Below are 14,639 nucleotides of genomic sequence, written 5' to 3' on the forward strand. Positions count from 1 at the left end.
TAGAACTATTTGAGAATATTTCTATAGAGAACCTTTCGAAAAGAGTTCTTTACATCAAACGTCCTACGTAGAACTATTTCAGCATTTTTCTATAGAGAACCTTCTAAAAGGGCTCTTTATAGCACCATGAAGGGTTCTGCTATGGCACAAACCTAAAGAACCATGTCTTGGTCCTCTATAGAACCCGTTTTGTTTAGAGTTGTGAAATCATGAATTCTGCTCCTCTTTGAGTGATCAAAACTTGCCAGCTCTGGAGTGTTTTACACGCACACTCGCACACGGCGGTCCCCCTAAGTGCAGAGGATAACGGTAATGGACAGAGAGGAGCAGACTGTTTAAAGGTCAGTCAGTGGGTGGCTGGGCGGGAGAGGAGAGTAGGCCTCTAAACAAAACCTCCATCCAGCGGGTCCTTACCCTTCTGAAGCCACTTCTCCCTCTGAAACAGGACCTTTACACACCAAAGAAGGTGCTTTCCCGCACGGGACTGACGCCGCGAGCTCTGCGAAGGCTTTTTGTCGTGTTCGAGAGTGGAATTTTGTGTTGCGTAACGCTGATTACCATACAGTGCATCTACTGTTGATTATCGTTTTCTTTATGCAAATTGTGGCTGCGGATGATGTGAGTGTAGGTGGCTGCACTGGCTGCTGGAGTTCCACTGGTAGGAGTTTTTGAAGGCCGATTGAAGCTATAATAGAACGTATTTGCGGAATTCAATCAAAATGTCTCATTAGAATCAGTTCAGGTTAAGTTCTTCCCATAGACAACCAGTTTAGTATTGATCAAGTCTACAATAAATATGTAATCAATCAAACTGCATCATATCCATCATATCAAAGGTGGAACACACTGACTGGACCAGATCCAATTTTTAAAAATAGACCAATATCGGCTCCATATATCGGTCTAACCTGCTGTTCTTGCTTCAGAGATGTGGTGTAATATTGTGTGTGTGTGTGTGTGTGTGTGTGTGTGTGCTTGCCTCCTCAGGACCCCAGGTTCAACGCCGAGGTGGACCTGATCACAGGTTATAAGACCCAGAGTATCCTGTGTCTGCCCATCAAGAACCACAGAGAGGAGGTATAAAACAACACACACTATAGTATAATAAACTATATACTGCTGTATTAAGGCCCATTCACATCTAGAGTGATAACTATAAAGATAACTGTAACTATAAAAACATTGAACTCATTCAATATGTCTGTTTTCCCACGATAACGATAACTATAAAAACATCTGAAACGATAACTATAAAAATATTTGTGGTTCGATTTTTGGTGATTTTTGGGACACAGAGACAACGCTAAAACATTTTCAACCAATCAAAATGAAGTAAGAAAGAAGGGGGCGGAGCATTTGGTAGCTCGCTGTAGTGATGCTTCGTCTGCTGAGGAACGGATCGGCGATATCCTTGTAGTGTAAACGCTTGAGCAGCAAGGTATCGTTATAGTTTCTAGTTATCTAACACAGTTATCGTTGTAGATGTGAACGGGGCTTTAAGCTCGTTAGACCCGAAGTCAGAGAATCCGACCATAAACCAGAAGGCTGGTGGTTCAAATTTAGGCATTTTGCTGAGATTCCAAGTCCATAAATTTTTAATCGGCTCCGTGCGGAGGACTTTTTGATGGATCCTCTCTTTGTTTTATCAACCCTCCTCCCTCATATAATACCGCTCTTCTCTCCTCCCTCCCCTCTCCCTCTCTTATTTCATCCATCCCAGGTGGTCGGAGTGGCGCAGGCCATCAACAAGAAATGCGGGGAGAATGGGGCTTTCAGCGAACAGGACGAAAAGGTCAGTGAAAGGTCACCGTTTCAGCTCTCTTCCCGGAGATCACCTGTCAATCACACAGTGTGGGCGGGGCTTGGGTTTTTTGTCGATGCAGTTTGAGTTTCTCTTTGCTTTGTCTGTTCAGCCATGGTGGCTATCACTGCTCATGCTAACTACCCAGTTCTTCTTCTGTTTATTCCAAACAAACCGGAGATTTTATTTCTATGAAGATATTGTGGATTATTACTTGTACCTATTTTCTTCCTCAGTGTAGCTATGCTCTATCTGCATATTTATCTCTCCTCCAGGGTATTTGTGCGTCCTTAAAAAGTCGGAAAACGTCTAAATTCAAGGCCTTAAAAAGTATTAAAATGTCTTAAATACAGTTATTAAAGGTCTTATTTATTCCACCATGTAATGACAGGTTTCTTTGTGCTGCATGTCCACTAGCATCTGCATCTTATCTGCTTTACTAAGCACAGTTGGACTTCATGTCCCAAAAAATTAATTTCCTGTTGTCCTTTTTCTGATTCTGCCCATTTATAGTTTCAGAACTTTCATTAGCTGTGTTCAATCAGAAACAGCTTTGACTCTTTCTGTTGGTTGTTAATTTGGTCTTAAATTTAATTCCAGGTGGCATTAAAAAGGTTTTAATAAGTCTTAGATTTGGCTTTCTGAACCCTGCAGAGACTCTGGATATGAAAATGTCATGGATTATTACTTCAGCACTATTCATCTTTCGCCCCATATTTCCTCCCTCCTCTCTGTCTCATTTCCTCCCTCTCTCTCTCTCTCCACTTCTTCATTGAATTATCCTTCATCTACCCATCTATCCCATCTTTTCCCCCTGTGTTTTCTTCTACTGTGTTCTTCCTCGGTGGTGCTCAGATGTTGATTTGTGTCTCTTCCCCCGTCAGGACTTCTCGGCCTACCTGGCCTTTTCGGGCATCGTCCTGCACAACGCCCAGCTGTACGAGACGTCCCAGCTGGAAAACAGACGCAATCAGGTGTGTGTGTGTGTGTGTGTGTGTGCGCGTGTGTGTGTGTGTGTGTTTGTCGAGTGGGATAAACCATTCATTCTTTTGTATATTTACTTCGTACTTCTTACATCTCCTTATGTGACCTGTACGTGTGTGTGTGTGTGTGTATGTGTGCGTGTCTGTGCAGGTGCTGCTGGACCTGGCCAGTCTGATCTTTGAGGAGCAGCAGTGTCTGGAGGTTTTGCTGAGGAAGATCGCAGGAACCATCCTGTCCTTCATGCAGGCCCAGGCCTGCACCGTCTTCATCGCTGACGAAGACTCCATGGTCAGTGCACACACACACACACACACACGCTCAGCATTCACAGCGTCACCACTCTTTCAGTTTTCTTTCCCCCCTCTTCCTCTTCCTGTATATATCAGATGTAATCATGCATGTTTTGTATGTATGTGTATGTGTGTATGTTACATGTATGTTAGATCTGAGTCATATGATACTTGTGAATAGTTTCTATGAGTTATTTTAGGCTACTTAGCCACCAAATGAGCAAGTTGCCACAGGAGACAATACAATTATCAAAACCAATGGTTACAAATGTGAAAGATGCGTTTTGCATCTTTGAATCAGGTTCGCTTCTACGATGCAAAACGTGTCATTCACTCCTATGTCTTTTGATTTTTTGAAATTAGGGATGGGACAAAATATCAAAATAAAACATCGCGATACAAAAAAAAAGTAACTTCAGACAAGAAGTCTATGAGTTACTAAGTGTGCAGCAAATTTACTGCTTAACCAAAAATATCAGCAGCTGTATCAGCCTTCAAAAACCCATATTCCTCAAAACCTCAATAACCAGTGCAACCACCTAAATTCACATCATCTACAATCACAATTTCCATGAAGAAAAGGATAATTGACAGTTAGTACGCAGTAATCAGTATTATGCAACACAAAATTCCACTGTCAAATAAGGCAAAACCCCTCTCACAGCTTTCTTAATGTGTTTTTTTGGCATGAATATGGTCAAATTTAAAGCTAATGAATTTTGGCACAAAATATTGGCTATCGGCAGCTTCAGTCCAACCAAAAATACTAGTAGTGGCTTTTAAAAATGTTCAAAAACCGATATCAGTCGAATGTTTAGGACCAACTGTACTGTAACTTTCAGATTTGTTTCGAATACGCTGCACAAAAAACGCTTGACAAGGCTAGAGTTCGTGAAGCAATCGGTCTCAAGGTAAAACAATTCTCCCATAGTGTTGTGCGGAACCATTTGGGAAGCAACATGTTTCACAATGGACGGCTGTTTTGTTCCCGCCGATGGCTGAAAAATGAAATGAACTGGCTCGTATAATGGAGGGAAATGAATAGCTGCTTTCAGCGGGGGCGTAATGAGTCGGGAGTTATGTTGGACCCGAGACCGCTACAGTCATGACAGGACGTGGAAATGAAGCGTGTATATTTCGCAATGTGGGGAAAAAAAAAAAAAGCCGTATACGCAGAAAACGACAGTGTGAAAAGGCTGGCGGCGTTTTAAGGTAAATACAGTTTCTACCTCAGTGACTCTCTCTCTCTCTCTCTCTCTCTCTTTCTCTTTCTGTCAGCCTCTCTCTACCTTTCTCTTTCACTTACTCACACACACACACACGCACACACACACAGAGCGTTAGTTTCCTTTTTGGGCATTAACATTTGTTTTGGTTTGTCCTCTTAAGGGACGTCCAGTGCCTAAAAAAAACACACACACACGCACACACTCTGACACACTTCACACACACACACCATCTCCACACACATAGACAACAAGCACGCAGGAACCAAATTAAAATCGACTTTTCCCCCCAAAGGAAAGGCGAGCGCTGATTTATCGCATTGAGGGTCCAAAAAATAGAAAATCTCTGTCTTTATCTCTCTCTCTCTCTCTCCCTGAGCTTGCTGTATGGGCTTTATGGGCTGAGTGGAGTGGGGGGTGGGGGTGGGGAGGGGGGGGGGGGGTCAATATGACGACAGCGAGTTAAAAGCTCTGCCATGATGCGGACCACAAAACGGCATTTCTTTGGAAGGGAAGGAGGTGATTCAGGGTGATTTGTGAGAGGAGAAAATGACCAGAGCTAATGCAGTGGCAGTGCAAGGAAGACTGTACACCCAGAGAAAAGAGGGTTCTGCAAGGGTTCTTCAGTTAGGGTAGTGGTTTTTATGTAGAACCCCAATGACTCAAAGATCCCTCTGATTTGTTAAAATAGAAAAAAAGGTATTTTTCTTAAAACGTTCCTTTAATGCTGCTGGTTTGGAGCGTTGCATCCATTCCTAGAGGGTTCTTTACGGCACCAAAAAAACAAAATGGTTCTATATGGTACCAGAAAATGGTTCTTTAGGCTTGTACCATAGCAAAACCCTTATTGGCGCTGTAAAGAATGCATGCAATGCTCCAAACCAGCTTTTTATCATTTAAAAGAAAATCAGTGACTATTTTTGATTCATTACAGTTCTATGTAAAGCCACTTCTCTAACCAAAGAACCCTTGAGGAACCCTCCTTGGTGGAGTGTACTGCCTACTTCTTCCAGCATACAACAGGCCTGCCTTTATGTGTGTGTGTGTAATCATTTTCGAATATTTCCCCATCAAGAAGCGGTTCAGATATCAGCAGAACCTTCCACCGAGTCCAACAAAGCCATTCTTAACTATTGTTTGGCTAACACTTCACACAATTGTTACCCATTCCCACATGCGTTTCAACAAAATAATGATGCATCTGACGGGTCCCGCATCGTGACTGTCAAGTCACTGTAAATACTCTTTACTGAATGGTTTGTTATTGGGAGTATTGAAGCTTCCATTCACATTATTGCCCATTCGTCAGCTGATATTTGGCTGTTTAAATGGTTTATATTCCGTTTTTGTTTAATTTTGTCATTTTAAATCTAGTATCCAGTAGATACCTGAACCTCCCGGACGCTATAGTCTTTGGTTTTTCCAAGCTAAATAATACAATGTCGTATTTCTCTTAGCGTAAATTACATTTACCAATGCACAAAATTAGATATGACTATCAATTTCCCTACACTCACCTACACTTAGGCTTACATTTCACCCCCGGTAATTTCCAGCCTCACCACCAACAAGAGTCCAATTTTGTAATGGACTCTCGAATGTCAAGCTATTGTAAATATCGGTTTCGCAAAGTATCAACTTCTGTGTAAATTATGGCCCATTCGCCCATTTGATATTTGGGGGTTTATTGGACGGGGGAATGCTGTATTCGGTTACGAAACGTCGGTGTTTAACTTTGGCCTGGTGTTTTGTTTAACCGGGTTAGTTCCAGTTGAGATGAAGGGTCTGTTTTTCAAGAGAGGAACATAGAAGGAGAACATAGAAGCTGCAGAACAGCAACATGGAACAATGAATGCAGTCAAAATGGCATAAAAGATAGAGAAAAGTGAAATAATGTAATAAGGAGTAAGAGATGTCCAAAACTCCAGGAAGGTACATCTTTAGTTTAAGCTGTTTTATTTCATATAACATAAACAGTACTTTCCCAACCTGCATAGGCTTAATTATAACCCAGATTGTAAGAGAGAGAGAGAGAGAGTGTGTGTGTGTGTGTGTTTCTGTTCCTCTTAGGACCTCAGGGTTGCCAGACCAGCTGTCTCTCTCTCTTTTATCCCCTTCCCTCTGTCTCTCTCTTGCATTACTAAACATTTACTCTGAGATTAGGGACCTTTACTGGCCTTATCTGCGTGACAGGCCTTTGTATACAGGTGTCAGTGTTACGTGTCTGTCGTTTGTCAAGCGGGACCCACAGGTCTGTAGATCTCAACATAGGCCTTCCCTCTAGGAAAGGAGCTTTCCTGTAGGAAGTCTAGTAAATGACAGCGCCGGTCTGAAACACTGCAACACAACAGCGTCTGCCTTGTCGTACTGGATTTTACTGCAATGTAAAGAAACTGATTGGAAGCAGTGTAGTGTGTGTGTGTGTGTGTGTGTGTGTGTGTGTGTGATGCATGGGGTGTAGGTGTGTATGCATGTGAATGTTGTGTGTAGCCTTTTTGTGAGTGTATGCGTGTGCAATATGTGTGTGTGCATGTAGAGGCATCCTTTGTGTGTGTGTGTGTGTATGTATGCATGCGAATGATGTGTGTGTGTGTGCATAATGCATGGTGTGAAGGTGTGTTTGCATGTGTATATGCTTGTGTATGATGTGTGTAGCGTCTTTGCATGTGTATGTGCGCACAATATGTGTGTGTATGTGTGTGTGTATGCATGTGAATGATGTGTGTTTGCGTGTGTATGTGCATGCAATATGTGTGTGTGTGTATATGTGTGTATGCATGTGAATGATGTGTGTAGTGTGTTTGCATGTGTATGTGCATGCAATGTGTGTGTGTGTGTGCATAACGCATGGTGTGAAGGTGAGTTTGTGTTTGCATTTGAATGATGTGTGTAGCATGTTTGTATTTGTATGTGCGCACAATATGTATGTGTGTGAGTGTGTGTATGCATGTCTATGATGTGCATAGGGTGTTTGTATGCATATGTGCAATACGTGTGTATGTGTGTGTGTGTGTGTGTGTGTGTGTGTGTGTGTGTGCATAACACATGGTGTCCGGGCATGTGTGTATGCATGTGTATGATGTGTGTAGTGTGTTTGTATGTGTACAATGTGCGTGCAGTGTGTATGTGTGTGTGTGTGAATGATATGTGATAGGGTTTGACAGTTGGCTAGCCCATGGGAGTTGTGTTTTGTTCTCCTCTGTTGTTTAACTCTCCCTCAGTAGAAATAAATCTGGAACTGGCTACAAGTCTACGGAAACATATCAGACATGATCACTGTGTGTGTGTGTGTGTGTGTGTGTGTGTGTGTGTACACGCTGTACCAATCTCCTTAGAGCTGGTAGGCCACCTGCTGTTTTCTATTCTCTCTCTCTCTCCCAAACCCAAACTTCCTCTCTTCCTGCCCCCCTGACTTCTCTCCTTTTCCTCCTTTCTCCACTCCGCTCCGCTCCTTGAACAGATAAATCACACGCCATGCTTTTTTGGGAGGGGTTGAGAAACTTGACTGGAGGTCTATGGAGAGCCGTGATTTAACGTGAGCAGACAGCGAGGGATTTGCGGACCCGTTGCTGACTTTTGCAAACAACTGCGGTTTGGCTATCAACGTTAAAAAAAAACGCTTGCAGATACGCCATAAAGTCAAAACTGACGCTGAGAAGTCGAGCTCATTTTATTCCGATATCCTAAGCGCAGGAAAAGCACTTCCATTATCCCACCTCCTCCCTGCACAGCGACCCCAATAAATGTCATAACATCGTCTGGCCCTTTCGGGTTTTTTTTTGCTTTGTTTAAAATAGTTTTATAACCTTCACCTAGATATATCGGGGGTGGACGAATGCCTGCAGAGCCAAGGTGTGTGTGTGTGTATGTGTGTGTGTGTATGTGAGGGGGGGTTTTAATTTTTTCCAAAACGAAGAAGCCTCCTCTGTCTTTTAACATCCTGTCCCCACCTCTTAAAAATGAAAAAAAAAAAGAAAGGATCCTTTGCGAGGGGTTGGGGGGGAGGGAGGGAGGAGTGGAAGGGAGTGCAGGTTGAGAGAAAACAAGTCCCTATAAGGGGGGGAAAAGCGAAACGAACGTCCTGGAATGTCGAAATAAACTCTCCTTCTGGCGAGGCTTGACGGGTAATAGATCAACTTCCCCTCTTTTTCTTTTTTCTTTTTTTTCGGTGTTTCATGCCGAGAGAATTTTTGTTTGGGGGTGGTTATGGGTATTTGGATGCTGCACACTGAGCCCTAATGGCTTAATTAATGGGAATTGTGTGTGTGTGTGTGTGTGTGTGTGTGTGTTTTGTTTGTTTGTTTGTTTGTTTGTTTGTTTTTTTTGGGGGGGGGGCTGATATGTCCACAAGAACCACACACATGTTGGACTTCTGCAGAACCTTTTAGACGTAGACCCTTCTTTCTCTGAGGTTATGAACTACTAGAGCGATCCAAGACCCAGTGTGTCTGGGTAGTCTATGTGTGTGTGTGTGTGTGTGTGTGTGTGTGTGTGTTGTCACCTGATCCTAATAACGTTAAGCTGACCGCACGTAGATAAATAAACCAAGTCCAATTCTCTTCACAGAACTCCTTCTCCAGTGTCTTTCACATGGAATACGAGGAGCTCGCAGAAGTCCTGGACGTCCCCAAAAGGTAAGGCGAGCACTTTCAACCGAAACCCCTTAAATTTGAGTAAATCTTTGTTGATTTACTTTCGGGGATGCACCGATATCGGTCCAATATTATTTTTTACTGCCGATATTGTGGAATTGGCATTTCTGTGACTAGGACTTCTAAGAGTGCGTCACTTCATTCGACTGTCAAATTAGCAACAGAATAAGAATAACATGGGCTTTTGTTTACAAACCTGTTTCGCACCTGCATTTGTACTAAGATTCTTACGAAAATGCGTATCGGTATCGGCCGATACGGGTGGGGAAAATATCGGATATCAGATATCAGATATCGGCCTCAAAAAACCATGTTGTTTAATTTAATGTAATTATTCTGTTATCAACTTACCCCCCCCACACACACACACGTCCCCCAGGCACCTAGATGGCGTTTGTGTGATTGGCATTTGCAGCAGGAGTTATTCTCAGAGAGAGAGAGAGAGACATCAAGAGAAAGCGAGAGATGCAAGACAATGTTTTGGCAATGAAACCCAGGTCTTATTCTGCCAACTGCATCACTTTGAATTGAGAGAGAAAAAGCAAAAGCGAGAGAGAGAGAGAGAGAGAGCAGTTGAGTCCAGCCCCTCATAAGGAACTCTTGCGGAGCCAGTTCGCGGCCTCCGGGGATCTCTTTGAGGTAATCCTCCTGCTCCACCTGCCAATATCCAGGACATCTGATCACGGGCTCTCAGCTCAAAGCCCCTGTTCTCATTAGTCGGGCCGTTCTGGCTCGATACGAGGCGCGTCTTTAAGGTTGATGTGACAGCTCCTCAATCCTGATCTGTTTATCACGATGGAGTGGGACTTTGGCGGTTCGAGAACCTTTCCAAGACGGTGTAACGATCGGCCGTCACGCACACACACACACACACGTTTTGAGGTCAGCATTCACTCTTATTGCATTTGACAGCTCTATTAGTTGCATATGTGGAAGAGCGATTCTCCAAGTCTCGTCAATGGTGCTGCAAAGTCCCTTTTTTGGCCAAAAAGTGTGTGCACGCGTACGTGTGTTCATGCAGGTACCTGTGTGTTATGTTGTTTTGTAGGTGTACGTTTTCAAAACCACTTAAAGCTGCTATGTGTAGCATTTTGAAACAGCAATAAATCATTGTCAAATTACTTGTGATTGGTTAGTTTAATTACCATAAACAAATGAGACCATGGTGGAGACGATTGGTAGCCATTATGAGAAACCCTGGAAGTTTTAGCTCCGTTTGACGTGGAAGAACAGCGCCCTCTTCCTGTTTTGTGCCGTAAAGCAATCTTTTGTGCCGTAAAGCAAGATCCCTTCCTACCTGTCGCTAAGTTACACCGCTGCCCCGTTTACTGTACCTCACTGTCTGTGCAGTTAAGAAGAAAATACCAATGACTAGAATGCATAAACACTGTATTTGTCAGATAATTTTAATAGAAAAGCTTGAAGAATAGAGCCAGACTTGGAAACAAAGCCATCATTAAGTCACCATGTGTGCTCTCATAGCAAACTAGGATGAATTGAACTAGAGCTCTGCAGACATGTGGTTCATGTTTGCCTTGCTCATATTATGGGATGATTCATTTCATACTGCATGTATGTCATTAGTTTGATATATATCTTCATGTAGTACATATTTAAATTATTTTGTACTCACTTATTTTGCACACCTTTTCCAATCATACATTTCTACTTTATTATGTTCATAACATGTTGAAATTATTGTTTGTGTCATGGTTTATGCCCCCCATTTGCTATATTCTTAATTCTATACTATTTCTCTTTGCTCTATCCAAGAGTGGAAGTAACTAATTACATTTACTGTACTTGTTTTAGTACACAACATTTTGTGTACGTGTACACAAAAAATGTTCAGTATTTTTTAAAGTCACTAATTGTACTTTTACTTAAGTTTGTTTTTGCTGAGAGGGAGGGAGAGAGAGAGAGAGAGGGAGGGAGGGAGAGAGAGAGAGAGGGAGAGAGAGGGAGAGAGAGAAGGAGGGAGAGAGAGAGAGAGAGGGAGGGAGGGAGGGAGAGAGAGAGGGGGGAGAGAGGGAGAGAGAGAGGGGGGAGAGAAGAAATGTGAACTACAGCAAAACCTACTTACTTCACTACATATTACATCACATCCATTACAGAGTAGCAATTTTGTGGCTCTCCATAATAACGTAAATTGACAAATTGTGGAGCCATTCAAAATAGTCAGTCAGCAAAGAAGAGAAGAGTAATCTGGCTTTACTTTGTTTGTGCACTTAGTTTGTCTTTTCCACATTTTTCAGTTAAAAGAATCTAGTTTGAACTCTGTCCTCTCATCCTTTTAGAATCAGATGGAAAAAAAAATCACATCTAACAACGTTCTCTTTTTCTAAAAAGAAACTCAGTAACTTTTACTCCGAGTACATTTTAAAGTTGATTTTTATGCTGGTAATTTTACTTCTACTCAAGTCAAATTACTGCCTCCAGCTTCCCCCACAGGGATCGTTAAAGTTTCATTTACTCCCACGAGAAGGGAACGAGAAACTACATGACAAAGAAACCGGAGGTGTCAGAAAGAGCCGAAGCGAGCGAAGGATTTCGATTGCAGAATGAGAGGAGCATCGGGATGGGTGGAACGACGGTGGGGAAAGGGATTGGAGGAGGCGACAGCGGCAGAGCTTCTTGACATCAGCCAGTCTTCCAGCAGGGAGGAATAAATAAGCTGTAAATTGATTTGAGAGGCACCGAGATAGAAATCCCCACCCATCTCCAGGTTGGCCTGGCCTCCCCAGACGCTACGCAGCATCTACAATTCAATCTTCATCTCGGTCCACGCAGGCAGCAGAATTGGATTGTGTGTGTGTGTGTGTGTGTGTGTGTCAGGGTGTGTGGGTGGGTGTATATGTGGGTTTGCAAGGGTTAGATCGATATATCGGAGTAAAACTCTGTGGGGAAATTCTGAATACTTTGACATTTTTAGGAATTTTTATGCTGTGAAAACACTCAAAGGTATTGAATGTCACAAAATGTCAGCTACCAGCAGCTTCAATGCAAAAATATCAGTATCGGCCTTCAGAAACCCGTATCGGTAGAACCCCAGGGTGCATGTGCCAGGCTGTGAGCGTGCACGTGACAGGGGGAGTTGAAGTAAGGGTAAGCAGTATTATTTCATCAGGTCTTTGAAGGAGCAACGAGGGATGAAAATGACAGAAAGAAAGAGGGAAACAGACATGAAGGCAGACACACACTCTAAGAAAAGGGTTCTATATAGTACCAGAAAGTGGTTCTTTAGGTTTGTACCATAGCAGAAGCCTTAATGGTGCTGTAAAGAAGCATTTTAGAACGGTTCTCTATAGCACCATGCTCAAATAGTTCTACATTAGACCTTAACATTGCTGGAAAGAACTAAAAGAACCAAAAACCACACTGGGTTCTTCATTCTGATTGATTAGTTTATTTTTTTTAACAAATCAGAAGGTTTTTTGAGTTACAACACATTGTGATAGCATGATAATTATAATCAGAGCAGAAAACGCTGAACACTGCAATATAGTGTGTAGTAAATGACACAATATTAAATTTAAAAATTTTCTGGTGTTTTTTCTAATGATTCTATTATTAGAAAGCTTTATTCCCACTCCTAAATGCCCTTATAATCTGCCTGTAATGCAACACAATGCACGTTAAGTAAAGCATCGCCGTAAGAAGCTTTTCTGTGTGCAGATCCAGAGAAAAATGGACGAAAAAAAAAAAAAAAATCCCGAGACGGCGGTGACACAAACCAGATGCCTTATCTCGTCTCGTCCTCCATAGTGTCTCATTCTTTTACCATCTGCTGTGTGTGTGTGTGTGTGTGTGTGTGTAGGGATATGGCAGACCGGGTAGGGCAGCTTCCAACTGGGCCAACCCAGGGGAGGGGAAGGGGGGGGGGGGGGGGGGGGGGGCACTGCAGGATGTTAGCTTTGAACCGCAGGAGGTTTTTTATAGTGACGTTAAATTCGCTCTTCCCGAACGACGATGCGGCGTCTCGTTTTTTTGCGGCGAGGCGGGACGTTCGGTGGAGCTGAACCGCCGTCGATCCCCGCTCGCAGGAATGGCGGGCAGGTATTTGTTTCGTTCGAGACGACAAAGTGGGGCAAATCCGCTCTTTTCTTTTTTTTTTTCTGGATCGAGAGCTTGATTGCAGCCCCCGGAGCGAAAGCCGGCGCACCGCTGTCACGGTTCTCACTGATGCAGTTAGCTATTCTGTGGCCTAATTGGAGACAAACACACAGCAGAGAGAGAAAGAGGGAGGGAGGGAGAGAGAGAGAGAGACAGAGAGAGAGGGAGAGAGAGAGAGAGGGAGAGAGAGAGAGAGAGAGGGAGGGAGGGAGAGAGAGAGAGGGAGAGAGAGGGAGAGAGGGAGGGAGAGAGAGAGAGAGGGAGGGAGAGAGAGAGAGGGAGAGGGAGAGAGAGAGAGAGGGAGAGAGAGGGAGAGAGAGAGGGAGGGAGGGAGAGAGAGAGAGAGAGAGAGAGAGGGAGGGAGGGAGAGAGAGGGAGAGAGAGAGGGGGGGGAGAGGAAACGTGTATTTCAGTGTGTTTGAGTGATTGCATTCAAGCACAAATCTGCATGTATGCCCGTATGCAGAATATTCGTTGATGTGTTCAATATGTGCGTGTGTGTGTGTGTGTGTGTGTGCGTGCGTGTGTGTGTGTGAGTTGAGCCCAGTCCGGACAGAACAGGTTGTTATAATTAGCTTGAAGCCCTAAACTTGTCCAAACAGCAACTCTGCAAATGGATAGGATGTTGGAAACCGAGCAAAACACACACACACACACACACACACACACACACACAATGCCATGCAAATACTTAGACAGAAGAAACTAATATGTCTATGCTAACATGCGCACACACACAAGCACACACACACACTTACGCTCTACCTGTCTTTCTCTCTCCCTAACACACACACACATACACTTTCTCTCTGTTTCTTCTTCTTTGTCGCCCACTCACACACACTTACTCATACACACTCTCATATTCACTCACACACACACTTACTCCCTCTCTCCCCAACACACACACATGCACTCACACACGTACACTACTTGTCTCTTCCCTCTCAAATACACACAAAGCACGCACAAACAAACACATAACCCCCACATACACACACCTGTACACACACACACACACACACACACACATTCTCTCTCTTTCTGTTGCTCAATCACACATATTCACTCACACACACACACACTTTCTCCCTCCCTGTACAACACACACACACACACACACACACACCATCCTGCCGCAGCAGTGCAGCCAACATCCACTGGCTTTAGCCTTAACCTCATGTTATGTTTATATATCCATTTTCCATCGTTTCTCATGCAGTATTATAGGCGGCTCTGTGGTCCGACTTGGAGCGGCTAAAGATAACAAACAGGCTCATTAAGCTCTGACAGACGTGACTGACGGGTTCAGGTTTTACTGTACGGACTCACACTCAGGTGCAGCTTGAGGCTTCCAGGCTTCAGTTCCCTCTTTAACCAGCATGTGTTTTGCTATTTAGAGCCATTAGCCTAGAGGTTAGGGAAGCAGGTTTATGACCAGAAGGTTGCTGGTCTGAATCCCAAGACCGGCAGCGAAAATGCGAGTAGGGAAAGTCGAAACCTACCATTGAAGTGTCCTTAAAAAAGCCACTTAAAGTAAGAGTCCATGATATTTTCATATAGATAAGTGTCT

The 14,639-nt window shown here is 43.5% G+C and overlaps 1 protein-coding gene across 1 annotated transcript in view; it reads left to right on the top strand.

Annotated features, from left to right (window-relative positions):
- Positions 1-14,639, top strand: part of pde5ab (phosphodiesterase 5A, cGMP-specific, b) — a 51,181-nt gene that overhangs the window by 10,465 nt on the left and 26,077 nt on the right. The window contains exons 6-10 of the mRNA XM_078291836.1: positions 988-1,077; positions 1,721-1,792; positions 2,686-2,775; positions 2,936-3,073; positions 8,868-8,935. Of these exons, the coding sequence (XP_078147962.1) occupies positions 988-1,077; positions 1,721-1,792; positions 2,686-2,775; positions 2,936-3,073; positions 8,868-8,935 (458 nt within the window). The remainder of the gene's footprint in view (positions 1-987; positions 1,078-1,720; positions 1,793-2,685; positions 2,776-2,935; positions 3,074-8,867; positions 8,936-14,639) is intronic.

The sequence above is a fragment of the Centroberyx gerrardi genome, chromosome 23, assembly GCF_048128805.1.
Source record: "Centroberyx gerrardi isolate f3 chromosome 23, fCenGer3.hap1.cur.20231027, whole genome shotgun sequence".
In the NCBI taxonomy this organism is placed as follows: Eukaryota; Metazoa; Chordata; class Actinopteri; order Beryciformes; family Berycidae; genus Centroberyx; species Centroberyx gerrardi.